This window comes from Agrilus planipennis, unplaced genomic scaffold (genome assembly GCF_000699045.2).
Source record: "Agrilus planipennis isolate EAB-ADULT unplaced genomic scaffold, Apla_2.0 scaffold231, whole genome shotgun sequence".
Taxonomy (NCBI): domain Eukaryota; kingdom Metazoa; phylum Arthropoda; class Insecta; order Coleoptera; family Buprestidae; genus Agrilus; species Agrilus planipennis.
Window position 1 is genome coordinate 321,355 of NW_020438976.1, and position 25,560 is coordinate 346,914.

A 25,560-nucleotide genomic window follows, 5' to 3' on the forward strand; every position below is an offset into this window, starting at 1 on the left:
AGAATAGGTATAAATCGCAATTATTTTGAAAACCGTCAAGCATAGACCATAATATGCCTTAATAAAATCAAAAAATAATTTAATTTTGCATCTGACTATGTCAAAATGGAAATGGCTTCCTATTTGAAAAAAATGAGTTATTGATGTTTGAAATATTTAAAGTTTGAACATTACTGGTGTAATGATTTAATTTGCTTTGAAAGAGATTTTTCGTGCGTTTCATGCTCTTTTCAACATCGACAGCCGAATCTTTTAGCGAGTATAACTGCCGAGGTATTAAAATTTTTGCAAGGTACTACAAACGTCAAGTTTTCAAAAAATTACTAAATAACTTCATAAAGATAACATGTAGACAAAAACTATGCTTAACAAACTGTACATTAAAATCGATGCTGAATTCAAAAATGTAATAATATATAGGGTGCATATCCGGAAGTTGGTCATCATTGAAATTATCTTACGCAGATGTATCATTTGACCAGGAACATTTTTTATTGGAAAATTCCATTTTTAACGGCAAGGCCGACAGAATAAGACGCGCTAAATGGAGTACCCTGTATAAACCTTATGAAAAGTGTATATTAATGTTATTATGTTTATTTAATAAACGATTCAAAAGCGTTATTTAAGCTGAAATAGTTTATTGACGGTAGATAATCCAGTTTCGATTGCACATATTTCAAATTCTGCAAATTTCTATTCTTTTGTAAACATTAAGTTATTTTTAATACTTTTCATTATTTTTAATCATAGGACACCTTTGAAGGCATGAAGGTCTTTCAATATAGGGTAAACACAAATAAATTTTTATACAGTAAACTGTGACCGTTTGATAAACACTGTTCTTTGAAGAAATTTGGTTTGGTATTATTCTTATACCGATATTATTTCAATTTATAAATTTATACATGACTACACTTAGTTACTATACACAAATTTCATTTTTTGATCAGTATTACAGGTGTAAATAGAGATCGTTAAGGTTTAGTTAATTATTAAAACACAAATTAAGCCTTTCACAAATTTTTCTTACTCAAAAATATAGTTTCGCCGTTGTACCTTTTCAAGTAAGTAGATTATATTGAAAATATTATACTATAGGGCGGCAAAACTGTAAGAGTAAAAATATGGGAAGATTTAATTTGTTTTAATTAATTTTTTAGAAATGGTTAAAAACTTTTATCAACAGTCAACTCACTCATAATTAGTTTGTTTTAATTTTCCGTTTATTTTCCTTCTAGTCGCTTTTTAAGGAATTCGTTTTATAAAAAATAAAATAAATTGTAGATACCTACGCCTGCAGCCTTGTTCTTAATTATGCAATTAAAAATAAAAATGGCGATATTCCTGAGCATATAACTCAGGTAATGGATAAATTGTTAGTTACTTTCAACAAAATCGAATGTGCCAGAACTAAGGCAGCAAGTTTAAGATCTATTGTGATAATGGCTACAAGTTATCCAAAGATTGTAATGAATAATTTACTTAACCAACCGCTCCCATACCAACTGTAAGTAATTGTTAAATCTACTTTTTAATCTTTTTTTTACGATTGGTACCTATATTTACCAGTAAAGAAGTTTTTAAAATTATGAAATGGAATTATTAATATGACATAATTTCATATTTTTTTTTATAGAACATAAAGGCAGGCAATAATTTGATATGTACTAGTTAGCGTAATAAGGCGTTTAAAACCGGCAATGATTCATATATGGCGTATTAAACGTTTCCGGGAAACAGAAGTGATAAGAAAACATACACTCAAATCTTGTTAATAAAATTCCAAAGGAATAATTTTTTGTTATATGCTATTCATTATTCGAGTCTCAAATATATAATGATGTACTACAGTTTCTTCACCTAAATACTTTCAACAATATGCTTTTTAATATTGAAATGCTGCTGTTCATAACAGATACAATGCCAATGACAACATGATTCAGTAGTTTCTTTGTTGCTATGTCATACTATTGAATTTGTATCTTGTTCCATGCAGTAAATTTGCAACTGTATTGTATGGAGTGGCACCCCTTTTCACAGTGGTTTATCACAACGCATATTTTTGCGGAATGCTTTTTGTACGCTTCTGTGAATCATTGCCTATTATTTCGAATTTCCAATATAAAAGAGTATGTTTTCTTTGATTTACAATAGCAGTGATAAGTGGTAAAGGGTCCTAATATAATGTAGGCTTTTTCTTTGTTTGACTAGGATTAAATAAAAACGAATCCAGTTCCACTATTTTGGAATGTGTTTAATGAATAAAATTTAATATTAAGAAGTATAATGGTTTGTACAATTAACGTTTTCTACAGTNACTTTATGATGATGGTAATCGTAATTCATTTTATTTATTTATAATAATGGAGAACAGTAAGAGCTAATATACATATATAATTTCACTTTCAACGTATGCAATAAACTGAGGAAAAGAGTAAGATTTTTAAAAGTAGATTTGAACCGGAAAACAGAATGAATCAAAATTAGAATTAGAATACGCGGAAAAGTGAGCCTTAGCAAGAGTAAACATCACAGTGTAGCAAAATTACAGAATAGCGTCCTGTAACAGACTTTTAAAAGTTTCTACATTTCTAGATTGGATACAATGACTAGGAAGTCTGTTCCAGGAGTAAACTATTCTGTTAGTTATAAAATTATTGCGCGCCGCGGTTGATGTGCGCTCTTTGTCAATCTGCAGATTGTGACCACGTCGGGCCCAGGCTGTCGCTGGGGCTCGATTGAAGAGGTTGACAAGATCCGGTGATTCGCAAAGGTCATTCAAGACCTTAAATGTCTCGGCGAGGTCCGCAGCGAGGCGCCTTCGTTGGAGAGTAGGCAGGTCAAAGGCTCTGCATCTGTCCGTGTATTCCACGTATCTAATCTCAGGTACCAACTTAGTAGCACGTTGTTGTACGGCTTCGAGCAGAGTGATCTCTTTGACGAAATATGGAGTCCAGACACAACTGGCGTATTCCACAAAGGGCGGAACGTACGTAGAGTAGGCGGATCATCTCTCTGTCAGGTTTAGCAAAAGCTCTTCTGAGTAGATATATTCCCGTGTTGGCTTTCTTGACAATCTTGGAGATGTGTGAAATCCATTTGAGATCCTGGGTCATGGTTACCCCAAGGTCCACTTGGGATTCTGAGTTCTAGGGTGCAGCTGAGGAGAATGTAACTTCTCCTGAGATTCCTCTTAGCCAGATGAAGTACCGTACACTTGGCAGCATTCAGGGGCAGAAGCCATGAAGAAGACCACCTTGCAATGTAGTCTAGGTCTTGTTGGATGTCCTGGTAAGCCGTTATGGGATTGCCAGAAATTTTTGTGTCGTCCGCAAGACACTTCCAATTCGAGGTGATGCCATCTCCAATGTCGCAAGTGTACAATATAAAGAGGACCGGGCCAAGAACAGATCCCTGTGATACACCCCTGGAAACTGGATAGAGGTCCGAGATGGTGTTATTTCGCACTCTGATGGTCCTGTTTCGAAAATAATCTTTGATCCATTTCAGGAGAGACACTTGGATACCAAGTTTCTCTAGCTTGTGGATCAGGCGCCGGTGAGGTATCTTGTCAAACGCCTTAGCGTAATCCAGGTAAATCACGTCGGCTCGATTCCCCGAAGACAGTGCTCCTGTGCAATGGTTATGAGCTGACACTAGGTTGGTCACGGTTGATCGCCGGGGAAGGAAACCGTGTTGCTGGTACGGAACTAGTCTCGAGGCGGCGATGTGGTCATGAAGGCGTCTGACTATGATTCTTTCCAGAACCTTACCGATGGTGCTGCATAGGTTGATCAGCTTATAATTGAGGGCATCACGTTTATCGCCCTTCTTAAAAATTGGTGTCACAATAGCCTCTTTCCAAGCCTCAGGAGGAGATTTGTCGGCCGATGTAAGAGAAGTATCCTTTACCCCCAGAGGCGATAATTCTTCTCTCATATTCGGTTCTCAGACGTCTGGCCAAAACAGTGAGCCTGTTACATATGAGTCGGTGTGCTGTATAGTCACTTCTCTATAGATCCATGGTTTGCACTTGGAAGAGCGGAGTTTGTGTCGTGGCGTGTGCGACTCCAGGAGGGCTGCACACGCATCCGGGAATTCAGCATAGACCTGTTCGACATCACGATGCAAACCTGGGCTAGGACCCGTTGGGAACAGAGATGATGACAGTTCAGCAAGATCCAGTTTGACAGCTTCGAAATCATTTCAGTTATAATTGAGTCTGTGAACCTGGGATCTGGGGCGATCCGAAGCACTGTAGATGGATATCTGCAAACTCGTGGTGACCACAAGATAATCACTGAAGTCGATGTTGGGTATGAGAATTGGTGGTGTGACGGCGTCATCATCGTTTACCAGAACGAGTTCGAGATGTGAAGGTGGATGGTTTGCTCTTAAAATCGCCAAATACAATTGCTGGCACAAATGAGACACTAATGGTAGCTAGGGTGGAGAAGAGAAAGTCGCCAATAGCTACACGTAGCCAGAGCGCCTCAAGCAACGGATTGTCGTAATTGGTGATCCGTTCGGCCAGGATGTTTATGTTGTCCAGGTGGTGTTTCACGTAGATCATCATGCCGCCTCCTCGTTCGAGCCTGTCATGTCAGAAGATTGAATAGCCAAGAAGCTGATCATGGAGTCAGGTATGTCGGGATGAAGCAAGGTTTCAGTCAAGAGGATGAATTCAAGTTGGAGGACGTCGAGTTCTGCAGTGAATTGGTTAAATTTGAATAACAGGGATGCAATGTTTGTGTACATAAATGTTGGTTGCTTGATATTTATTGGGATTCTTCTTGCTGCTCTCCACGCCCGTTTCCCGGATTTTTGACGATCTTTGGTTTGTCACGCACGTACATCAATTTGACCTTGGAATGAGTCTTCAAAGTTTCAACCAGCTGAGCTCTGAGACTGACCAGTTCCTCACGTTGCAGTGAGGTTTGATCGTTGTTAATCCCGAGAATGTCCGGTAGGAGATGTTTATTGCGTAGTAAGAGCTTGGCTGAGAATGCGTCCCCAAGCAAGACTCTCAGAGGTCGCGGTTTAGCCGCCTCGGGATTCTTTTGACCGATACGATGGACTTTAGGTGGTACCACGGTTGAGTGAAGCTCCATATCGCCAAGTTTGAGATTGATGTACTCAAGATCCTGTTGGTTGCACAGCTTCACTGTTGTGGCACTTGATTCAAAGACACCATATATAATGACATTTTTGCTTCGACGTTCTCTCTCTTGGTTAGCCAGAATCCGTGAGCTCGGTAGCCGATATCAGCCGCTGTGGTTTCCTCCAGTTTCTGCTCAACAGCGCGAAATCGGCCAGGGGTTTCCGTTTCGAGCAATTCCAGTCGATCTTTTATCTCTGTATGTTCGGATTTGCATAGGGTGAGGTCTCTTTTTTTGCAAAATTTTTGTTTTTTATTTTTTCATTATATTTTGTTGTATTTTTAATTTCTTTCTATTTATATTTTTATAAATACACTGACTAACTCACATATATCTACATATAATGCCTATTCAAGCTTTAAAAATTGAACCGGCAACATTGCACTCTAACAACTGATTGGGTTGACAATTGTCAACTTACATGGACGCTCAATCAAATAAATAAATAGCCGAAGTGACGAACTTTCTACACAAATGTGACAAAAAGTAGTATACGCACCTCATTGGGAAGAAAGTGGGTTATCACAGACCAAGTGTCTGCCACCCTCTCCTTCGGCTTGGCTGGCAATTCACACAAAATCTGTAGTAGCCCACTTCCCTCCCTTGGTACGTAATATACTATAGCGTTAATAGTTTTCGAAAGCACTGTCAGTTTTATTAAAACTTGCTCTATTAATTTTGATATTTTTTCTTGTGTTTTATAAAAATTAGGTAATTAACTCCAAAAACAAAGTCAATACAGCAAAATGAATTTCATATTCGTAATCAGCACTACAAAAATTATCTATAAACCGCTGAAATATTATTGGCAACAAATCAGTGTTGAGCGGTGTTATCAATATGACCCTACATAAATGCATACGAATACGCAAGATTAGCAAAAAGAAAACGAATAGGCACCATTATAATGATGAAAAAGGACAATAAACTAATTTCCAAGTAATTATTATAATTAAAATTTATGATCTATGGATTTTGCAGACATGCTATCTATGTTTCGTTGATAATTTATTCGTCACGGTCAGGTGTAATTGCCCTATTTCAAGAGCATATACGTTATTTGCATTCGTTTAATGATGAAGATGAAAGTCAATATTTCTGCTTCCTTAATTTTAATGACTAAAAAAGATTGATAACCATAATTGCTGTTTAGATTGTTTTATTTAGGTACATCAAAATTTTCCGTTTTTTACGGTTAATCATGTGGGGAGGTTAGAATGTCAGTTCTATCATACTTAAGAGAATATTACGCGATCATTCATGCCCGCTTGCACCGAAATAAATATTTTAACGGTTTTCGGTCGTAGTTTGGTATTTTTGCTACTTATACAAGAAAGATAAGGTTGTTCTAGTCATTTGGTGCTTCGATAGGCATCAGACGAGAGTTATTCTGTAACAAATTTTGGTTTTTATTTGTTTCAGTTATTTATTGGTATACTAAAGCCACTTGAGAATTTTGATATTTTATTTATTTTCTTTACCGCAACACTTCTCTATAATATGAAAACTCTTCTACTCTTTTACTCTTCTTCTTCCTAGTATTTGTACATCTATATGTACATATAAACTCGTCTAACTACTTCCTCGGTTATTTGTCGCACTGATGAGTGCATATTAATAAATATGTACTTACAAAGAATAATGTAACATTTACATCAGAACGTAGGTCTTTGATTTTTTGTAGTACTGTAGTTTTGTAAACATAATTCGTATTGGTTTTGAGTAAATCCTGTTTTATTTGACCTCACAAAAACGGGATAGTTGCCCACTGTAAAAATTCTTACAGGGGATACTTGCCTCATGCGGGGATAGACGTCTCACCACGATTTTTTTTAGATAGAAATATATCAATTTATGTAATCAGTCTTTATTATTTACTGAGATCCTTTATTAAATAGTAATCAAAATATTAATCAATGTTATAAAATATGGTAGTAAATAACAAATAAGCGAGATAGGTTGGTATCCCTTTCTGACTCTCTTCCTAATATTTACTTCTCTACATTGCAGCCCCAGTTCTATATCTACCTGTTGCTCTTTATACAAACTAAGTATCACTGTTCTATCTTTGTAACTCATACCTACATTTATTTTGGTATATTTAACATCTTGTCCCACTTAACATCGGAAATGTAAAGCCTTTGTGTTTACGCAACTTTTCAAACGAGTATCAGTGCTTATCTTCTTTCTTAGTGAAATATTACGACAAATTGAAGGGACTTGTCTTGAAACAACGGAGCTTCAGTTCATCTAGCCCTGACAGAGTAAACTTTCTAATAATGGATGAAATTAATGTTATGAATATTAGTAGTAGTCGATATTTTATAATATCCAACGTTTTATTTTTGATCTCCTAGGATATCATCAGTAAATATAAAATATATCCTCAATTGTTTACCTTTCGGTTTTAATTCTGGCTGCAAGTCAATAATAACACTCATTAAAATTTTTTAGGGTTATTTGCGATTGCTTGGGAGCGTTATCAACTGACGAAAGTGTTGTCCTAATTTTTTTCGACCATTTTAAAAAATTATTTAAATGCACCACACCATATGCAGAAAAACATAGCGATACAAATATTACAAGTTTACAACCACTTCAGGTAACTAATTTTAGTATTACATTATTCCGACTCTATTTAAATAATGTTTCAGGTTATATGCGCATTAAATGAAATATGCAAAAATGTTCAATTGCAATCACTTGTTAAACAGCAGTTTCCTGATGTTTTTTGTCGCTTAATCATTATCCTTGCTTCATATACCGAAGTTGAAATGCCAGCGAAAGACATCCAGTGTTTAAAACCTACAAATTTATGTCTCAAAGCCGCAAAGCAAATATTAACTTGTTGTGGTTATGATGAAGTATCAAAAGTGCTTCCTTACAGCGGGGTCACTGAATTAAAAGATGTCCTTGATATTATTCCGAAATTAACCAAGGAAATGTGCGTTGTGGCTTCTGACATACTGCCTTCATTCGTTTCATCTTTGGCACAGTTTTCGAGGTATTTACATTGATCACAATACCTTCCTCTTATAGTAAACGAATAACGATTTTTTTACCTATGATTCTTTCACATGTCGCAGGTCGGAATGTATTCCTTGGAGATCTTGTGCAACGAAATTCCTTGCATCATTACTAGAATACTATATTGACATTTCTTTGGTTCTTGCTGAGAACATTATTGAAATTCTTTTGGGGTGTCAGAGCGACTCGAGCTGCATGGTTCGCCAAATAGCCTTTTATGGTTTAGGAGTAGCATTGGAAAAACTACACTGGGATATTACGTCAAGATACTGCGACGGTATTGTGGATGCGTTTTTGCGGACATTAGAATATTATAATGGAAAAGAAGAACTACAAGTGGTTTTAGAATGTATATTAAGTTTTTCCAAGCTTTTAAAGGCATTGGAGAAAAGTAATTATCAACTCTGTTCATTTCAAGTAACGGCAGCTGTAAGAATAAAGCCATTATTTGAACAAGAAAGCGGAGATTTAAGGGCCGCTTCGTTTTACTTTCTTGGTGATCTTGCTGATTCTTCATTAAGAGGAAAGAATGCTGATGTCTTCAAAGAACATATTTACGGAGATTTCGTACCTCTATTGCTACATTTGGTTGATGAAAATGAAGGTGTTGTTCAGGTAAGCTAATAAAAACGTTAAAAATAGTGCTTAATTAGCTTTATCGACACCATAATACTTATCTAACCACACAACGAGTTTCTCAGGTAAAGAAACATTATTCTTTATGATTATCGAGTAACAAGAATTATAATCTTAATTTCTTTTTGCTTTTTTCTCACTCTGACTTTCTCTATTATCTTGAACCTTGACAAAGCTCTTGTTCAAACTAGAGTGGGCGGATCGGCTTGCAATTTTGGATGATTTAGTGAGTCGAACCTAAGGTCAAATCATAATGGGGGGAGGGGGGTTAGAGGGAATCCAGACTAAGACAAGTCTCTGAAAAAGGGCATCAGCTCTTTCAGTACTCACTACCACATTATGATATCCTAAGTAAAACAATCCAAAAACTCAACTAATAGCGTCCATCATTTGTTCATCCTTCAACTTCACGCATTTAATACTATCGTGCCTTATGTGACTCGAAAATGTCGACAGATTTCCTTCAAATTTAAATTAAGGGTGTCATTAACATTTTTTATGTCGGATAATATACTACTTTAACTTTAACTGCAACGGAAAGTACTTGTCAGGTAATATTTGTTTCCGTCTTCTGTAGAGACTGATTATCCGGAAGGTAAACTAGGCACGTGTCTAGAGCGCGAGGTTATAGAGGAGGAGGGCGAAATTTGTGAAAAATAAAAAATAATTGCGTACATAATTGATCCAGCATCGAAAAATAATTACACATTCCCAAATTTTCGAGAATTTCTTCTATTTTACGCCGGAGATATTTATCTTACACTAAGACGTCGATAGTCAATAACAAGTCGACATTGTTATATTTAACTTCATTAGTAAATGGTAGTATGTTTTCATTTTTATTATATATTTCTGCATATCTATTTGTCGATTCCAATAATATAGACCTTTCTTCTATAATATCGTACTTAATAAAAATGGGGTATCTTCAAGCAGAACAAAATTTAGAAAACATGCGTTACGTGTTTCTTACCCTTACCTTCATGGCTATTATCTTTTTGTGAACTAAAAATGTATATGGAGCAGTAGAATTATCCGACAAGCAAGGTGTTTAAGTTCTTGAGAATGGCTTTCTTCTTTTCTTTCGAAAATCCTCGAGATCCATCAAGACAAGTAACGCTTTTAAGAATCTGGATCTTTTTCATCATCTTTTTCATGAGAAAGTCTAAAGTTCTTTTGTTTTCTCGTTGAAAGAAGTTTTATACTTTAGGATGTACTGGCCACATTCGGCAACAATTTGGACTATCTCAGATAAATAAAACCTACTTTACTGTTTGTTGAAATGTTCAATTTTCCAAGTTGTAAAAGCCAGTTTGCTCAATTTTTTTTAACAATTACGTTGCCTTTACGCGAACATCCAACTACATCAGCAAAGTCATAACTCCTTTGCTTTCTTTTCATAGACAGCTTCGCCTGGTGGTTTTGTACTGTTCTATACTTTCTCCGCTTTTACTTGAAGGTGATATTTGAATGTGTTGTGTTTTCTTGCAATTTCACTTGTTTCTCGCTTTAATCGTAATCGCTTCCAAGTATTCAGCAGGAAGGATTTTCTTTCCATATTTGACATCTTCTAGAATTCAGTGTTAATGTTCTTTTTCACTTTTCCCGAAACTAGGGAAAAGCATATCTTCTTATAACTATTTTCGCACCCTGTTAGCACTGATTGATCTTCAGCAAGCTTCGCTAGTTTCATCAACTGGCGAATTTTAGGATCCGTTTAATAGCTTTTTGGTTTGAGAATTATTCCCGCGTTTGTAAAAGCATCTCCTAAAACAACAGAAAAGAATTATGGAAACAAAAGTTTCACTGTTATCAGACAACTCTGGATTAGGTTTATCTGGAATTGGTAGTCTTTTCTGTAACTGATTGAAGAAATGTCATCGCTACCATAGCCGATTTCCTCATGGAATGTGGCTTCTTCTATATAAGATCCATTATTATTACAGGTTTAGGTGACCGTTTCAGAAAATTCATCTTGTCACGAGGTAAACTGTTACTTTAGGTTTTTTGTTAATTATTTATTTTAATTATCTGATTATAATGTGTTATTATTTTGTCGTGATTGGACGTAAGGTATTAAAATAATAAGAAATGCGAAATTGGGAAACAATAACTTTTTTATATAGTAAAGTAACATAGACATGAAGTTTAACAAGATACAGATTACAAATAGATTAGAGTCAAGTTATTTAGATAGATAACATTACAAATGAAAATTAAACAAAAACGTTTATAAAAAGGATGATGCAGATCAATGCACCTTAAGTGTTAACACTTACGTTGATAAGAGCGTTATAATCATCTTGATAGTGTAATACGTTTTCGCAAATTCAGAAAGATATGTATATGATAAGTAGGCGGAGCGAGTGTGTGGTGTGATGCGAAGTAGTGTAGTGAGGGAAGGTGCAAGGGCAGTAGTTGAGCAAGTCCGAAAGGGTGCGGACCCATGTAAATAGCAGTTGAATAAAGAATATTATACATACAATTATTAGTCTTGTGTGACATCATTTAAAACCCTTACAATTATCAGAAGTGGGATCGAAGGAGTTAAATGTGTCGTTGTGTACGTCATTAATACAAAGGGCTTGAATTCTCGATAAAATAAGTAATAACTGCTAGTGAATTTACATTGTTTGTGGTTCAATTACTCAAGATTTATATCAAAAGTGTGAAAATGAGTGATCCAAGTGCACTCACGGTGATGGAATTAAAAGAGCAATTACGTAAGCTGGGTTTATCCACTACAGGAAATAAAAATGAGCTTATGATGCGATTGATGGAAGCAGATCCTGAGGGAATATGGATGGCTTCTAGACAGCAGAGTAATGAATTGGTAACAAGTGAAGTGAATCGAAATATGGGAATTAGTCGTTCATCCTTAGAAGAACAAAGTAGAGGTACTGTGTCGGAAGAGGACGCAACAGGACGAGTTCAGGGTGAAACTGTACCAGAAAGTGAGGAAGGTAACAGGCTCATCAGAAGGGAGCTTGAATTTAAAACCCTTACAATAGGAGGTATTGCCACCAACACTTAGGGTATCTTACCGGTTATCCGTTAAGAGTAGAATATTTTCGTTAACGCGTTCCCGAGTCGACTGACCGCGATTAGACCATCGATTCTCGTCCACGTGCTAATGGGTCGTTCACTGGTTCTAGAAGTTTCTTTGGTTTAACTGATTTAGTAAAAACTGAGGAAATTTCCGATACTAACCAGGTTGAAAATCTTCTTTGTCTTTTTCGATGACTTCGTGGAATTCTAGAATTTTCACAGTAACCAGAGCTATAGAACTTGCCTTAATTTCTGCTTGTACATAGATAATTCATTGAAAAAATTCTTTTCGCTTTTGTTTTGTTGCTGCAGAATAACAATGCGCTTATTTTGTAAGTAAATGAACTCGATATCTGTTTCATGAATTTTGAAAGAATTGCAACTTTATAACTATTAAATATTTAATTAATTTTGAAATATGTTTTAAAATATTTCTTTAAAACTCCACTGCGTGACAATCTTCTTCAAGAATATCATCTCTTCTTATTCCTAATGACCAATATATCATTAAAACAGAACTATTTTTGTACATTAGCCGTATAAATGTATTGATATACCTTCGTTCTCAAAATACTGGTGCTCACTTGACGGATTTCTTCAACAAACCCACATTTTTGTGGCGATTCAGGAAGGCTAATGTCTCCGGAATTTATGGGTTCTTTAGGAAAGATCGTCGTTGTTTTTGGTACGTGAATCCAACTTTGTTCAGAGCTAAGGACTACTGCTATATTCATTGGTATCACCTTGTTCAGAGAAAGGTGTGCTTTTCAACCAAGCTGTCAGTTTATTACAGGAAATAGTACATGATTCACCCAATTTTAGAAAACCTGAATCCTCACATTCATGAAAAGTTGTTAATTTTACAGGTTTATAACTAGTGTAATGTATAATCAAAATGATTGCTCCCGGCTTCAAAATATGGAACATTTGTATTTAATTGTAGTTTACAATAAGTTGTACAAGCATGATTAGTAACAACAAATCCAATTCCAGTATATAATAGTAAGAACTGGGTCTTGTTCGTTTTGTACCAGCGTCAAAATTTATGTAGTCCGCTTTGATAACATGATCAGTCTTCTAATCTACGTATCTGTTCACAGATTTATTGACGACACAAGCAATCAATTATCTTCCGTCACTTTGCACTTTTAATGCCACAGCAAACTTAGTTGATTGAATTGCGATTTCTTACCGCAAAGCGTATAGAAAGTCTAACAAGTTAGCTAATTTTACCTCGATTTGATCGAAATAATCGGAATAACTCCAGTTACATTATTGAGTACACCGTGTTAGTTCTAATTCTAAAATTATTTTAAAACGGAGCTTCTGTTCGCAGTGCCAGTTATTTTTATTTAAAGTAAAGATCCGTTTTCTGAAAACGGAAAACCTTTTTTAAAAAAATTACAAATGAGATGTTTCGAGGACTAATACATTTATATATGTCGGGAAATAATTCTTGTCGGCAGTATATATTTATAATATCGTGTTCTGTGGACATTGTAGGAATTGCATGAAATGTTTATTCCACTACTTACATTCTCTAACGCACCCTGATATTCGTCCATCTATCAAATTAACGTTTCATCTAGCTATGAACAAGCAGTTCCAGTTAAAAGGCAACACGACACGTTTCTGTCCTCTGAGGAACCTTTAAAATACCTTCAGACAGATTCGAACACATACACATATACGTAGTCATGTCACTCTGAGGGATACTGTTACTGCTTTACATGCATAGACCGCTTCAGATGTTGGTTTATGAAGGATGAATATGTCGATTTGGTGCATCTTCACAGATTACTAACCAAGGAAAACGATTCAGATCTTAACTCTTCAACAAACTGTTTCATCTAACGAATATGAAACACATCCATACCACGACATACCACCCTGCAGCTAATGGAATGGTTGAACGATTTTATCTAGTTGAAAATTGTATAAATCTGTCGTCGAAACGTCAAAAAAACAGCTGAACCAAGATTCTTCCTACAATACTATTAGGCATCAGCGCAACATAAAAAGAAAACCTGGAAGTATATGAAAAATCACTACGTCCACCTGGAGAATTCCTATCTCCGCCAAGCCCACAGACCTATAGCAGCCCTTCGGCATACGTACAAGAACTTTGCCACCATTTCTAACTACTACATGCTGTATATGGAACACAACATAAGGAAAAGGAGACATCCATCTTCGGGGATAAAAGCTCGTTTCAGTACTGTTATGACGGCCTTTTTAGAGTAAGCGTATTTATTTACAGAATTAAACTAGCGTACATAATGCAGAGAGACAACAATTCTCTCTTGTACCTGCAACCACCAACAACAACGAAAACAACCCACTTAGGGCGTCGAATACAATTTCCGGATAATAATGACCAATATCATTGGTCACTAGGGAGAGAGTCGTGTGGGTACACCACTACAGTATATAATTTAAGGTCATACGGTACATACACATGTAAGTAGGCAAGTCAACATTTCTATCGTTGTCATCGATTTACCAAAGCTGGGTCAAACGTCGAACACGAACTAAGGTGTACAGTAGACAATTCACATATAACCAATGTAAATATATTTTGTTTAAATACTCTGTTAATGTCCTAATAAATAAGTCTCGCAAATACATTTATCTTGTTATGGCTGTTCGTTAGCCAATAGACCATAGTCACATTCTCATCCAACTCCAGTCTCGCACGTTCAGACTGACATCTATTAGTTAGCGACACCCACGCCACAAAGATATTACAATTAAACAAAAAGGTAAAATTGAAAATGAATTATCAAAGGCTAATTTAAAAAAATTACAAAGAAAATATTTAATTTTTTTTGAAATATAATATACATAAATGATAAATACAGTAGGACCTCTTTAAGTTGAACCTCGAAAAGTCGAAAACCTCCAAAACTCGGAAAATTGTTTTGTTCCCTTCCCTTCAAACCCCAAAACTTCCATTACTCGAAATCTCAACTCTCCATTAGTTGAAATAATCAGTGAGTCCATGCAAGTCATTTTGGTACATATTTTCCCTCTGTAACTTAAAAAATTAAATTGGACCTCTGTATCTCGAACGTAGCAATGTTTTATATTACAACTTTTACAACTCGATAATTCGAAAGTTATTACGTCTATAGTTCGACGAAAACTAAGTTATCGACTTTAAAGATTTGCCGACATTTATCTAAAGCAAAAAAAAATTACTGACATTATTTAATATATGCTTACTTTGTACCTACATACTGTTTTGTAATAATGTTGAATTGTAATAAATAAAAATATGTTTGTTACCTCTGTAACTTGAATTTTTATTTATTTCACCTCTCTAAATCTTAACCTCTACAAGTCGAATCAAACTCCGCCACAACAGTCACAATCCTCCATAAGTCGAAAATTTTTACTGTACTATGATATGAGATAGCTGGCGGTTGTATGGTTAGGTGGTAGTGTTAGCTCTCAATACACAAAGTAGGAATATTTTTAGTGCAATTGTGATGACCAATTAGGAAAGGAACACTGCTAGTAAAGGCTGTTGTTTTTATTTGAGTGATTCTATACGTTTGTGAATTATTGTGTATCTATAATTGAAATTTTTCCACGCTAAGCAATTTAATGGCGGGCAAGCCCTTCAAGCTTTTGATAGTGAATCGGAAAAAAATATTTTGATTGTATAAACGTTGAGAGGAAGTAAACCAGAAGTGGCCTTGGAAAATAAAAAAGCATTCTGTAGTGAATAGCGCTTAAGGAAGAAGAAAATAATGATAAAGGAAAAGAAAAGGGAAGTGCGAAAAAAGAAGGAATACTGAAATTTAGGCTAATGAGATGGCTGGAAGAATTAAAGGAAAAGAAAAAAAAGTATGAAAGGAAAATGATGAAAAGCAAATAAAGAAAAGAGAGGAGCAGGAACAAAGAAGATGGGAAAAATTGGAGTAAAAACTCAATGCAATTCAAGAGGAAATAAAAGCATAAAAGATAAAATTAAAGAACAAGAGAAGGAAGCAAGTGGAAAATTAAAAGAACTAGAAGGAGAATTGGATAGGTATAAGAAGCGGAAAGGAAAACTAATCGTGCTGAAGATGGAAAGAAAGAAATGAGAGTTTAAGGAAGTGTATGGCTAAAGGGAGACTGCAATTGAGATGTTCTGAAAAAATATGGAGGGGAGGGTAGCGGGGATAAAATCAAAAAAAGTGAGGAAGAATACAGTAATAAATATATACATTAATTAAGGAATACTAGGAGGCAGAGACGTTTTGCAAAGAAATAGGTAGATATAGAAAAGTGGTAAGGAGCAAAGAAATAGAAGAATTGAAGGGGATGAGTGGTATACGCATTTTGAAAAGATATTAGAAGGAAAGAATGAGTTGGTTACAGAAGATTTTGGTATGATAGTAGATATAATATATAAGGGAATAAGATAAAGCACGGAATTAGAAAAGCATGACGTTATGAATGGATTAGAAGCACTAAAAATGAGAAAAACCGTAGGATTGGACTGGATTACTGGAGATATGTAGTAATAGGTACTACAGATGTGGTAGTAGAGAAGTTGTATGAAATTATAGTAAGGATATGGGTGTGATACCGGAAGAATGGAAGTGTCGAGCGGTAAGGCCGGTATTTAAGAGAGGAGCAAATAATTGTTTAGAAAATTACAGGGGTGTTGGAATTACAGATACGCGGTATAAAATATACCCAGAACTTTTTAAGAAATAGGCTTGAGAAACAAATGAGTAAGAAAAAAGTGCTAAGCGAGACACAATTTGGATTTAGAAAAGTAAGGGGAACGGTAGATGTAATTTACATCCTAAAAAATAGTGTACAGATACATTTGGCGAAAAAGAAGAGCATATATATTTAATATTTTTGTGGCGGATAACGTCACTATTTTAAATTTAATAACATATTTGGCTAAACATTATATTGCAATCCTCTTGTAAATGTTTCTACTCGAATTCTTTTGTATGTTTTTCTACTATCCTCCGTGTAAATATTTTGAACAGTCTATTCAAATTCTTATGTATTCAATTCTATCGCTATCAATAACTTTTATTACTTGTACATTCCAGTAATCTCTAATAACATTTCAGCTTCGCGTACTAACCGCATGACGTCCATAGTTAGCATCCTTTCCTAATTACAATTTTACGATGGGTTTTCTTCGGTGATTTGGGACTACATTCTATTTCTTAGTATTTCTTATCTTCAGAACTTTCCAATCCTATTACTACCCTATTAATATCCTACTTTCATCCACCAAATATTAGCTCCTCCTTCATATTTCTTTAAAAAACTTCTTTGATGATTTAGACAGTTCGTTCCGAATCTCTCGCTCTTCAAGTTGCAATTCTTTCGTTCTACAAGTTGTTAAATAAATTGTGATTGTTGTTGTTCTTATTCGTTATTAGTTTTATTTTCTAACTCCGAAGACTGAACACCAGAGTCTAAAATTTTTGTACCCAAAAATGGCATTTTATAAGGTGATAAGAAAAGAAATGATGAATTTGTGAAAGGTGGGGTTAGAAGGGAATTTAGTAGAAATAATAATGGAAATATATAAGGAGACAGTGGTAATGAATGCGTAATTTGTAAAACATGGGGAAAATTTTTGACGAATCGAGGAGTGGTGCACGCTAAATGCATCATTATTTATGATGTTAATTAAACGGACCGGGTTCAAGCTGTATTTAAATAAATTATTAATCTTCGGTTTCACCTCAACTTAATATAACACACACACTGAAAGAGTGTTTTATGGTCGTCATAGATACTACTATCAACTGCTATAGCCAACTATTAATGTATACTCATTGCCATATTATGATATACATTTAACAAAAATAAACTTAAGTTAACGTACGATATCTTAGTCTACAACCATTGCATCATCTACTCCACATTTTTCCAAAAACTTTATAATTAATCCTTTACTTAGTGATTTTGTTAGCATATCTGCAGGTTGCTCATAAGTGCTTACGTACTTAATACAAATCTTATTATTTTTAATTAAATCCTTTATAAAATAATATCTGATATCCACATGTTTCAGACGTTTTAATGATTCTGTGCTTGCACTTAATATTGCTGACTGATTATCGCAGAACAAACTAATTGGATAGACATTTTGAAAACCAAATTCATTCAATAAGTTAGCAAGCCAAATTCCTTCACTAACAGCCATACTAATTGATACATATTCGGCGTCTGTTGAGGACAGACTTACAGATAATTGCTTTTTAGAGCTCCATACAATTAAACAGTTTGCAAAAATAAATAAATAACCTGAAGTTGATTTTCTGTCTTTTTGGTCGCCTCCCCAATCAGCATCACAGAAACCTTGCAGCATTATATTATTACATTTGTAAACCAACTGTTATTTAAAATATACTTTATATAACGCAGTACTCTTTTAAGCGCACCCAGCAATGAACTATAAGCATACTTCTGGTACCTACTTATCATAGAAACAACAAAACATAAGTCAGGCCTAGTGCCTGATCTAGCATACATCAAACAGCCAATTATTTGTCTACAAAATCCTTCAATACTTTTATCACATTTGACAACAGACTCAAATATTTTAGTATTAAAATTTTTATCCATAGGGGTCAACATGGGTTTACAATTTTCCCATATCAAATTCCTTAATCATATTTTCTAAGTACTTTCTCTGTGATAATACAGTTCTATCCTTTTGTAAATTTTGTGTTACTTTAATTCCTAAAAACTCTTTCATCTCAAATTCCTTCAGTACAATTTTTAGTTTAGTAATTTCTTGTTCGCTTGTACTAAACATTGATAAGTCGTCGACATATACTAATACAAATGTTTTATCTGTGCCATTATCCTTTTTATATAAACATGAATCGCACTTTAACCTAACAAAATCTTCTTTAATTACTACAGAATTGAACTTCATATTCCAGCATTTAGGTGAACTTTTCAATCCATATAACGACTTATTTAGCTTCACAATATTATTACTTCTCGAATAAGCCCCTTCTGGTAAATTGACATAGACAGCTTGTTTTATCTCTCCATATAAGAATGCCCCTGTTACATCCATTTGAAAAGTACATAAGTTAAACTTTGTTGCTACTGTTACAAATAATCTAAAAGTGGATAGTTTTGCGACTGGAGCATAAATATCATTAAAATCTAGCACATCTTGTTGCTCAAACCCCCTAGCAACTAACCTAGCTTTATACTGTTTGACATTATTTACAGTTTTAATTTTAAAAACCCACTTACTACTTACTGTTTTTACATTCTCTGGTAAATCACAGACGTCCCACGTGTTATTATCTTATCTTTTAAAGTCTGTAATTCTTTTGCTATAGCTTCTTTCCACTTACTCGCGTCACTTCTTATCATAGCCTCACTGTATATAGTTGGCTCACACTCATTATTATCCAACTGCACATTATTGCACTTATAGAAAGAAGTTTGTTTTCTTACACGCTTGTTTCTTTGTTCTCTGGGTGAAATAGTTGCTTCTAACAAGTTTACTTCATCAGTGCTTGAAGTCATTTCCATTGTCCCATCTAAGCACGAAGTTAACTCGCTGACACCTGTCTCCACGTTACTATCTTGTATGAACTCATATAGATCTAATGACGTCATAGGTTCTTTTTCCTTATCTTCCTTCGCAGATTCTTTATTTTTTCTTATCTTTCTTTATAGATTCTTTTTCCTTCTTGCCATCTTGGTTTAAGAAAACAACATCTCTCTTAGTTTCCACTGTGTTCCTTTGGGAAAAATAAATTCTATATCCTTTCACATCCTCTTCATAACCGACCATTAACCCTTTTTTTATCGCATTTCCTTCTTCTTTCCTTCGGAATGTGAACATACACTGCAGTGTCAAAGACTTTCAATTGATGAATATTATACGTTTTATCTGTCCATACTTCGAATGGAGACCTTCCATTTTCGTGACTCTTCCCAGTTCTATTCAATACAAACACCGCTGTATTAATTGCTTCAGCCCACAGTTTCTTCGGTAAGTTTTCTTCATGTAACATTGTCCTTGCTGCTTCCACCAATGTTCTATTTTCTCTTTCAGTCTTCCCATTCTATTCAGGGGTATATGGCACTGTTGTTTGGTGTGTTATTCCACGTTTTGAAAATACTGTCTTCACTTCTTTATTAACAAACTCTAGTCCGATGTCACTTCTAAACAACTTTACTCTATTTCCAGTTATATTATCAGCTTTATTTATAAAATTCTCAATGCAATATTTGATCTCATGTTTTGTTTTGACAAAGTACACCCTTAGAGTAGTCGTCTTTTAGTATGACAAAATATCTCGACCCACCAACAGAGGCTTCTTCCATTGGGCTGCAAGTATCAGCATGAATTAGCTCACATGTCCTAGTACTCATATATTCACTTTTACTGAATGGTAATCTATGCATCTTTCCAGCTAAACAACTCTCACATTGCGGTTTAGCAGTCTGTTTCACATCCACATTATTTTTCCGAAGTAAAGTCTTTCACGTAAGTAAAGTTTTGATGGGCCAGTCTTTTGTGTCATTCATTTAAGTCATTCTGTACTAATATTGCATTATTTGCAGTCTCGCACTCGCGTTTATGACGTAATTCCAAATAATAAGAATTCCCACTTTGTTCTGCTACTGCACAGACTTCACCACACTTGTAAATTTTGCATGAACTGTCATCTGTCATCATGACGTAACCCTTATCTGTGACACAATTGACTGAAAATAGATTATTTTTTAATTCTGGAACGTACAACACATTGTCTATAATTGTATCAATCCATTCGGTTCCGTTCGATACTTGTACCGCTACTTGTCCGCATCCTAGGGCACTAATTACTGCGCCATTACTAACGATTACCGATTTCTGCAAACTTAAGAACGATGTAAATAATGCGCGATCTCGACACATATGTTCGCTGGCACCAGAATCTACTGACCACCTTTATTTATGCAATTCTTGTGACGAGTTAGACACTACAAATGCATTAATCTTCGTTGTATTCTCAGTCTTACCACCTTTCTGTTTTCTAAACCGACACTGTACCTTGTAATGTCCGAAGGTTCCACAATAGAAGCAGTTATTATTTTTTAGTTTTTCTTCGCTGTTATTCTTATTACTTCTACATTCATTTTGATAATGTCCATTGTTACCACACTTATAACACTTTACAGGTCTTTTATTTTCACGACGAACGCAGGTGATGATGAAGTTAACTGGAATTCTTCATTCTTTCCTTTCACTCTTTCTTCTTCAATTAATAATCTGGCCATCAAGTTATCAATGGTTTGCTTATCATCAGATGCAGATTCCCACGCCGACACAAAATGCTTATATTCATCAGGCAATGACATTAACACTTTTGTAATTACAAACTTGTCAGAGATTTCCTCGCCCATCTGTTTTAATTGATTTTGCATTTCTTGGATCTTGGATCCGCAGCACTTTTAGGCTTAATACACTACACACTCCCTCCACAATGTCCAACCAGCCATGGCCTCTCAACTGCACCGTCGTTTGAAATTTCCAAATGTTCCAATTTTTGGAACCCTCCAGCTTGACCACGTTGATGTTACTGTTATTCTCCATTATCCAACCTCGTTCATAACTCTGAACAAGTTTTTCCTTCGCAATTCTTCAACTTTTCAATATCAATATACTTGATTATGTGTCTGGGCCCATAACCTGATGTTAATTAAACGAACTGGGTTCAAGCTGTATTTAAATAAATTTATTAATCTTCGGTTACACCTCAACTTAATATAACGCACACACAGTGGTCGTCATTGATACTACTATCAACTGTTATAGCCAACTATTAATGTATACTCATTGTCATATTCAACAATTTAATATATATCAATAAAAAAAAAAAACTTTTGGGTGTTTCATTCCCACCAGCCAGTAATGCTGGTGGGCGGGCAGTCCCTCCGGACTACGCCGGAAGGTAAGGCGGAAGGCCCTCTTCAGCCTGCTTTCAGGAATCGTGGGAATGGGTGGGTGGTGGTTCGGGTGAGAAAGATGAGACGGACGAAATGAAGACAGAAGAGAATGAAAGATTATCTGTGGAATATTACTGCCTCAGCATTTGCCTAAGTGATCCAAGGAAACCACAGAAAAACTTGGACCAAGGCAGACGGACCCGGAATCGAACCGGCGTCCTCCCGAATGCTAAGCAATGGTCTAGACCTCTAGGCCATGCCGCTCGGTATATATATCAATATATATATATATCTATATATATATATATGATCTGGAAAATGAGATGAGTAAACTAAAGGAAGGGGGAATTGTAGTGGGGAAGAGAAAGATATAGAATATTTCATATGCGAATGATATAATTTTGGTAGCGGATAATTCAATTCGAATGAATGAATTCTTAAGATTCTACTTAATTTGAATACGTATATTCATTTTTCATTCTTAATAAAAATTGACATTGAGGATCAGAATATTTAATGACTAAATTGTCCGTATGTGTTTTTAAGTGGCAACAATTAACTTGTATTATTTGTTTTGAAGTTGTGCCATATGTAATTAACATTATTTGAAACTATGGAAGTAAAGCTTGATAGTATAATTATCTTTCCTGAGAATATTATTGCTCCAGCGTTCTTACTATAAAGTAAGCATGCTTTTGTGTAATCTACTACTATGTGCTATTTTTTTAAAAAAAGGTTAATATCTGGAAAACGGTAAATTTTAGGTGTATGAAAGTCCACCTAAAATCATAAGTAGAATTCAATACCGTCGTAATGTACAAGGGGTTCCATTTAAAATAACGAAGTTGATGTCAACTTCCGATATAACCGAAAGTGCTACATAGATACCATAATTTTTGAGGAGGGCATACCCAATAACGGTATTGGTCAGATTTACAAAATCATAATCGAAGTAGGTTCCGAAATATTCTAATGGGTGGTCATCGTGAGACACCCTGTATATTAAGTGATAACAACAGGGGTGAAGCGCATATTATGAATCAAGTTTCTGAATCAAGGGTAACGTTGGGAAGGTTATGGGGTTTGGGTGAGAAGTTATGTAAGGGCGATTGGAGTAGAAAAATGATTTTGTTTAATGTGATGGTGAGGACCGTAGTATTTTATGGGGTGGAGATATGGGGATGGATAGAGATATGGTGATGAGAGGAGGAAAAGGAGGTAGGAGTGTATTTTAGGAAAACTCAAATTAAACTCACTTTAAAATGACCAACAGATGATTACTACCATACATGTGACGGACGTCTACTAGCCAATGTAAAAAATACTGGGAGTAATCTACGAAAAGATTATTAATTGCTTATCCACTGAATACAATCGCAAATAAGATATTTTCAACTTTGTTTATAACTCGAGGGAAGGCGATAGCAAGTTTTTGAATACAGCAATAAAATTTATCTCAAAAAAACATATAGAAGTTGCCATTAATTTGTTTGTACCTCTTATAGTTACCGAGTCGTCATATGCAAACGTCGAAATTTGCCCAGCCGAACAAGCGAAAGGTTAATTTTTTTTCCATAATAGCTGTGTCAGTCCGCACAAGAGAGGTTTATATATATTATTGAGTAATAAGGTATCTTCTTTGAATTTGTGTGTATCATTTCCGATATATTTATTTTATTTTTTTTTTGTCTGTTAACTTCTCGGTCCAAAATTTTAACTTCATTGTTCCGGTTCGTCAATTATATTGTATAGTGTACATAACTTTTTAGTATTTAGAAAATTTAGACCGTTCCTGCTGTGCCTTTGACAGGCAGTTTTCTAACTTATGACTTATAGCTTTATGACAGTTGTCCCTCTATATTCGGAGCATACTGTAACGAATCGGATTAGTTTACGATTGTATTTTTGTATATAGCTCCAGAACCGACCTTTTTCTTTTACTTAAAATTTTACAACGCCTACCACCTTCCAATTCCTAGTCTCAACCAATAGTAGTAACCACCCCACATACCCCTTGTATATAGTTTAGCTTTAAATACTTAGACATGTATTATATAGAGACAATATTGATTCTTAAGATACCAGTAGAATATTGATACTTCAGTTAACCAGAAAATATTAATTCAACCTTTAAACTAGTCATTATTCATATATCATTTAAACCAGTCAATATTCATTTCTTATACCAGTACCTAAATCACCGATTAAGAACCAAATACAACCAAATTTGTTAAACCAATAAACCGATAAACCAAGTTTGTGTTCTTATCATTTCATCTAACTAACTACGCAAATTTAATTAGGCGCGTAGTCCGTCTAAATCAAGACGGGACATTACATTCATCAAATTTTAATGTGTGGCTAAATATTCTCATGTTGAGAAGTAACAACAAGCTCTTCGACTTTTCCATTTTTTCAATATCTAAATTAAAATCAAAAATAAAAAAAAAAACACAACTAAAAATTACTTAATACAAAAATTAAGTTAACTCACTGTGATATCTACTTATACTAAATTAATTCATTATACGTATATACTATTTACAAGTTTATTTAGAAAAAAAAAACGTTTTATTTACATATACTATTTACAAGATCCTTTAGAGGAAAAGAAACCTTTTTTTACCGTTTTACCTTGTATTATACGTTCTGTTGTGTACCAGTGTACCACGTGGTTTTTGGAATTGTTTTAGGTATTTATTTATTTATTATATTACATTTTTGCTAAATACAAAAAAAATTTTGTTCTTATTTAATTATAGTGTTATTTTTCTAGGGATGTAAATATGCTTTGCAAAGGATAGCTCCAATTTTAAATAGTCCTAACATATCCAAAACAATACAAAAAAATATTTCAACCAATAACGTCAACTTTACTGAATTAACAAGCGAGTTTGTTGCTATTTTGGGTGAAGAATTGCAGGAATTATTACCAGTTCTATTACAAGCCTGTGCCTCGTACTGGAAGACGGAGTGTATTTTAATAAAAGCCCATGCTCTTTTGTTGGCACGAATCATTATTCAAGCAACTAATGAAGAATCGTTTAATGAGATCCCCATGGTCACCTTGAGCCACCGTTTATTGAATTTATGTGAGGATTGTGACCCATATGTAAGAGCACAGGCAATAAAAACTGTATCATCATTTTTTTTGAAATAATTGTTTTCTACCTTTAGAATAGAATTGCTTTTAAGAGAATGTTTTAAGAATTGCTTGTATTTTGTATTTATCATAATATGACTATTTTCATTGATGAATATTTTCTGAAAAGGGATCGGTAGTAATAAATTACTGCTAAGTCCTCCGATATAGGAATATCTTGTATTATTTTTGTAATATAATAAACGTCTTATTTCAATTGTCTAATTTCTTAATGAAATTGTAGATGCTAATTTAAAATTTTGAATTTGAAAATTTATAAAAAGTGATACGAATTTACCCATTATAGGGGTACGCTGCTACTTCGTAGAAAACTTTTTTTAAAAAAAGAACAAAAAACTTTCTAATTTTATTTAGTGTTAAACTACAGCAACGGGAGGTTTTTGATTATTACAACAATGTGTTATGCACGTAAATACGACTATTAGAACTCACAGAAAATTGTTTCTCTTGAGGCTTATATAATAAGAAGTATGATTCGTTCCGTTATTAATGTGAGAAACGTACACTGCATTTTTATTAATTAGTACAGAAATTTTGACATGCATAACGTAAGTGTTCTGTTTATAAGAATTAGCAGCCTGAGCA

General features: G+C 34.6%; 1 protein-coding gene across 2 annotated transcripts; it reads left to right on the forward strand.

Moving 5' to 3' along the window:
* The first annotated feature begins 1,285 nt into the window (after positions 1-1,285).
* On the forward strand, positions 1,286-25,171 carry LOC108740240 (maestro heat-like repeat-containing protein family member 1). 2 transcript variants are annotated; one of them, XM_018474492.2, is made up of 6 exons: positions 1,286-1,510; positions 7,617-7,764; positions 7,817-8,166; positions 8,249-8,538; positions 8,608-8,804; positions 24,589-25,171. In XM_018474492.2, exons 1-6 carry the CDS (start codon positions 1,368-1,370, stop codon positions 24,970-24,972), a joined length of 1,512 nt encoding a protein of 503 aa, XP_018329994.1. In that variant the 5' UTR covers positions 1,286-1,367; the 3' UTR covers positions 24,973-25,171. The 2 variants fall into 2 exon arrangements, with proteins under 2 accessions (XP_018329994.1, XP_018329993.1); XM_018474491.2 differs by having other exon boundaries at positions 8,249-8,804.
* Positions 25,172-25,560: the final 389 nt, after the last annotated feature.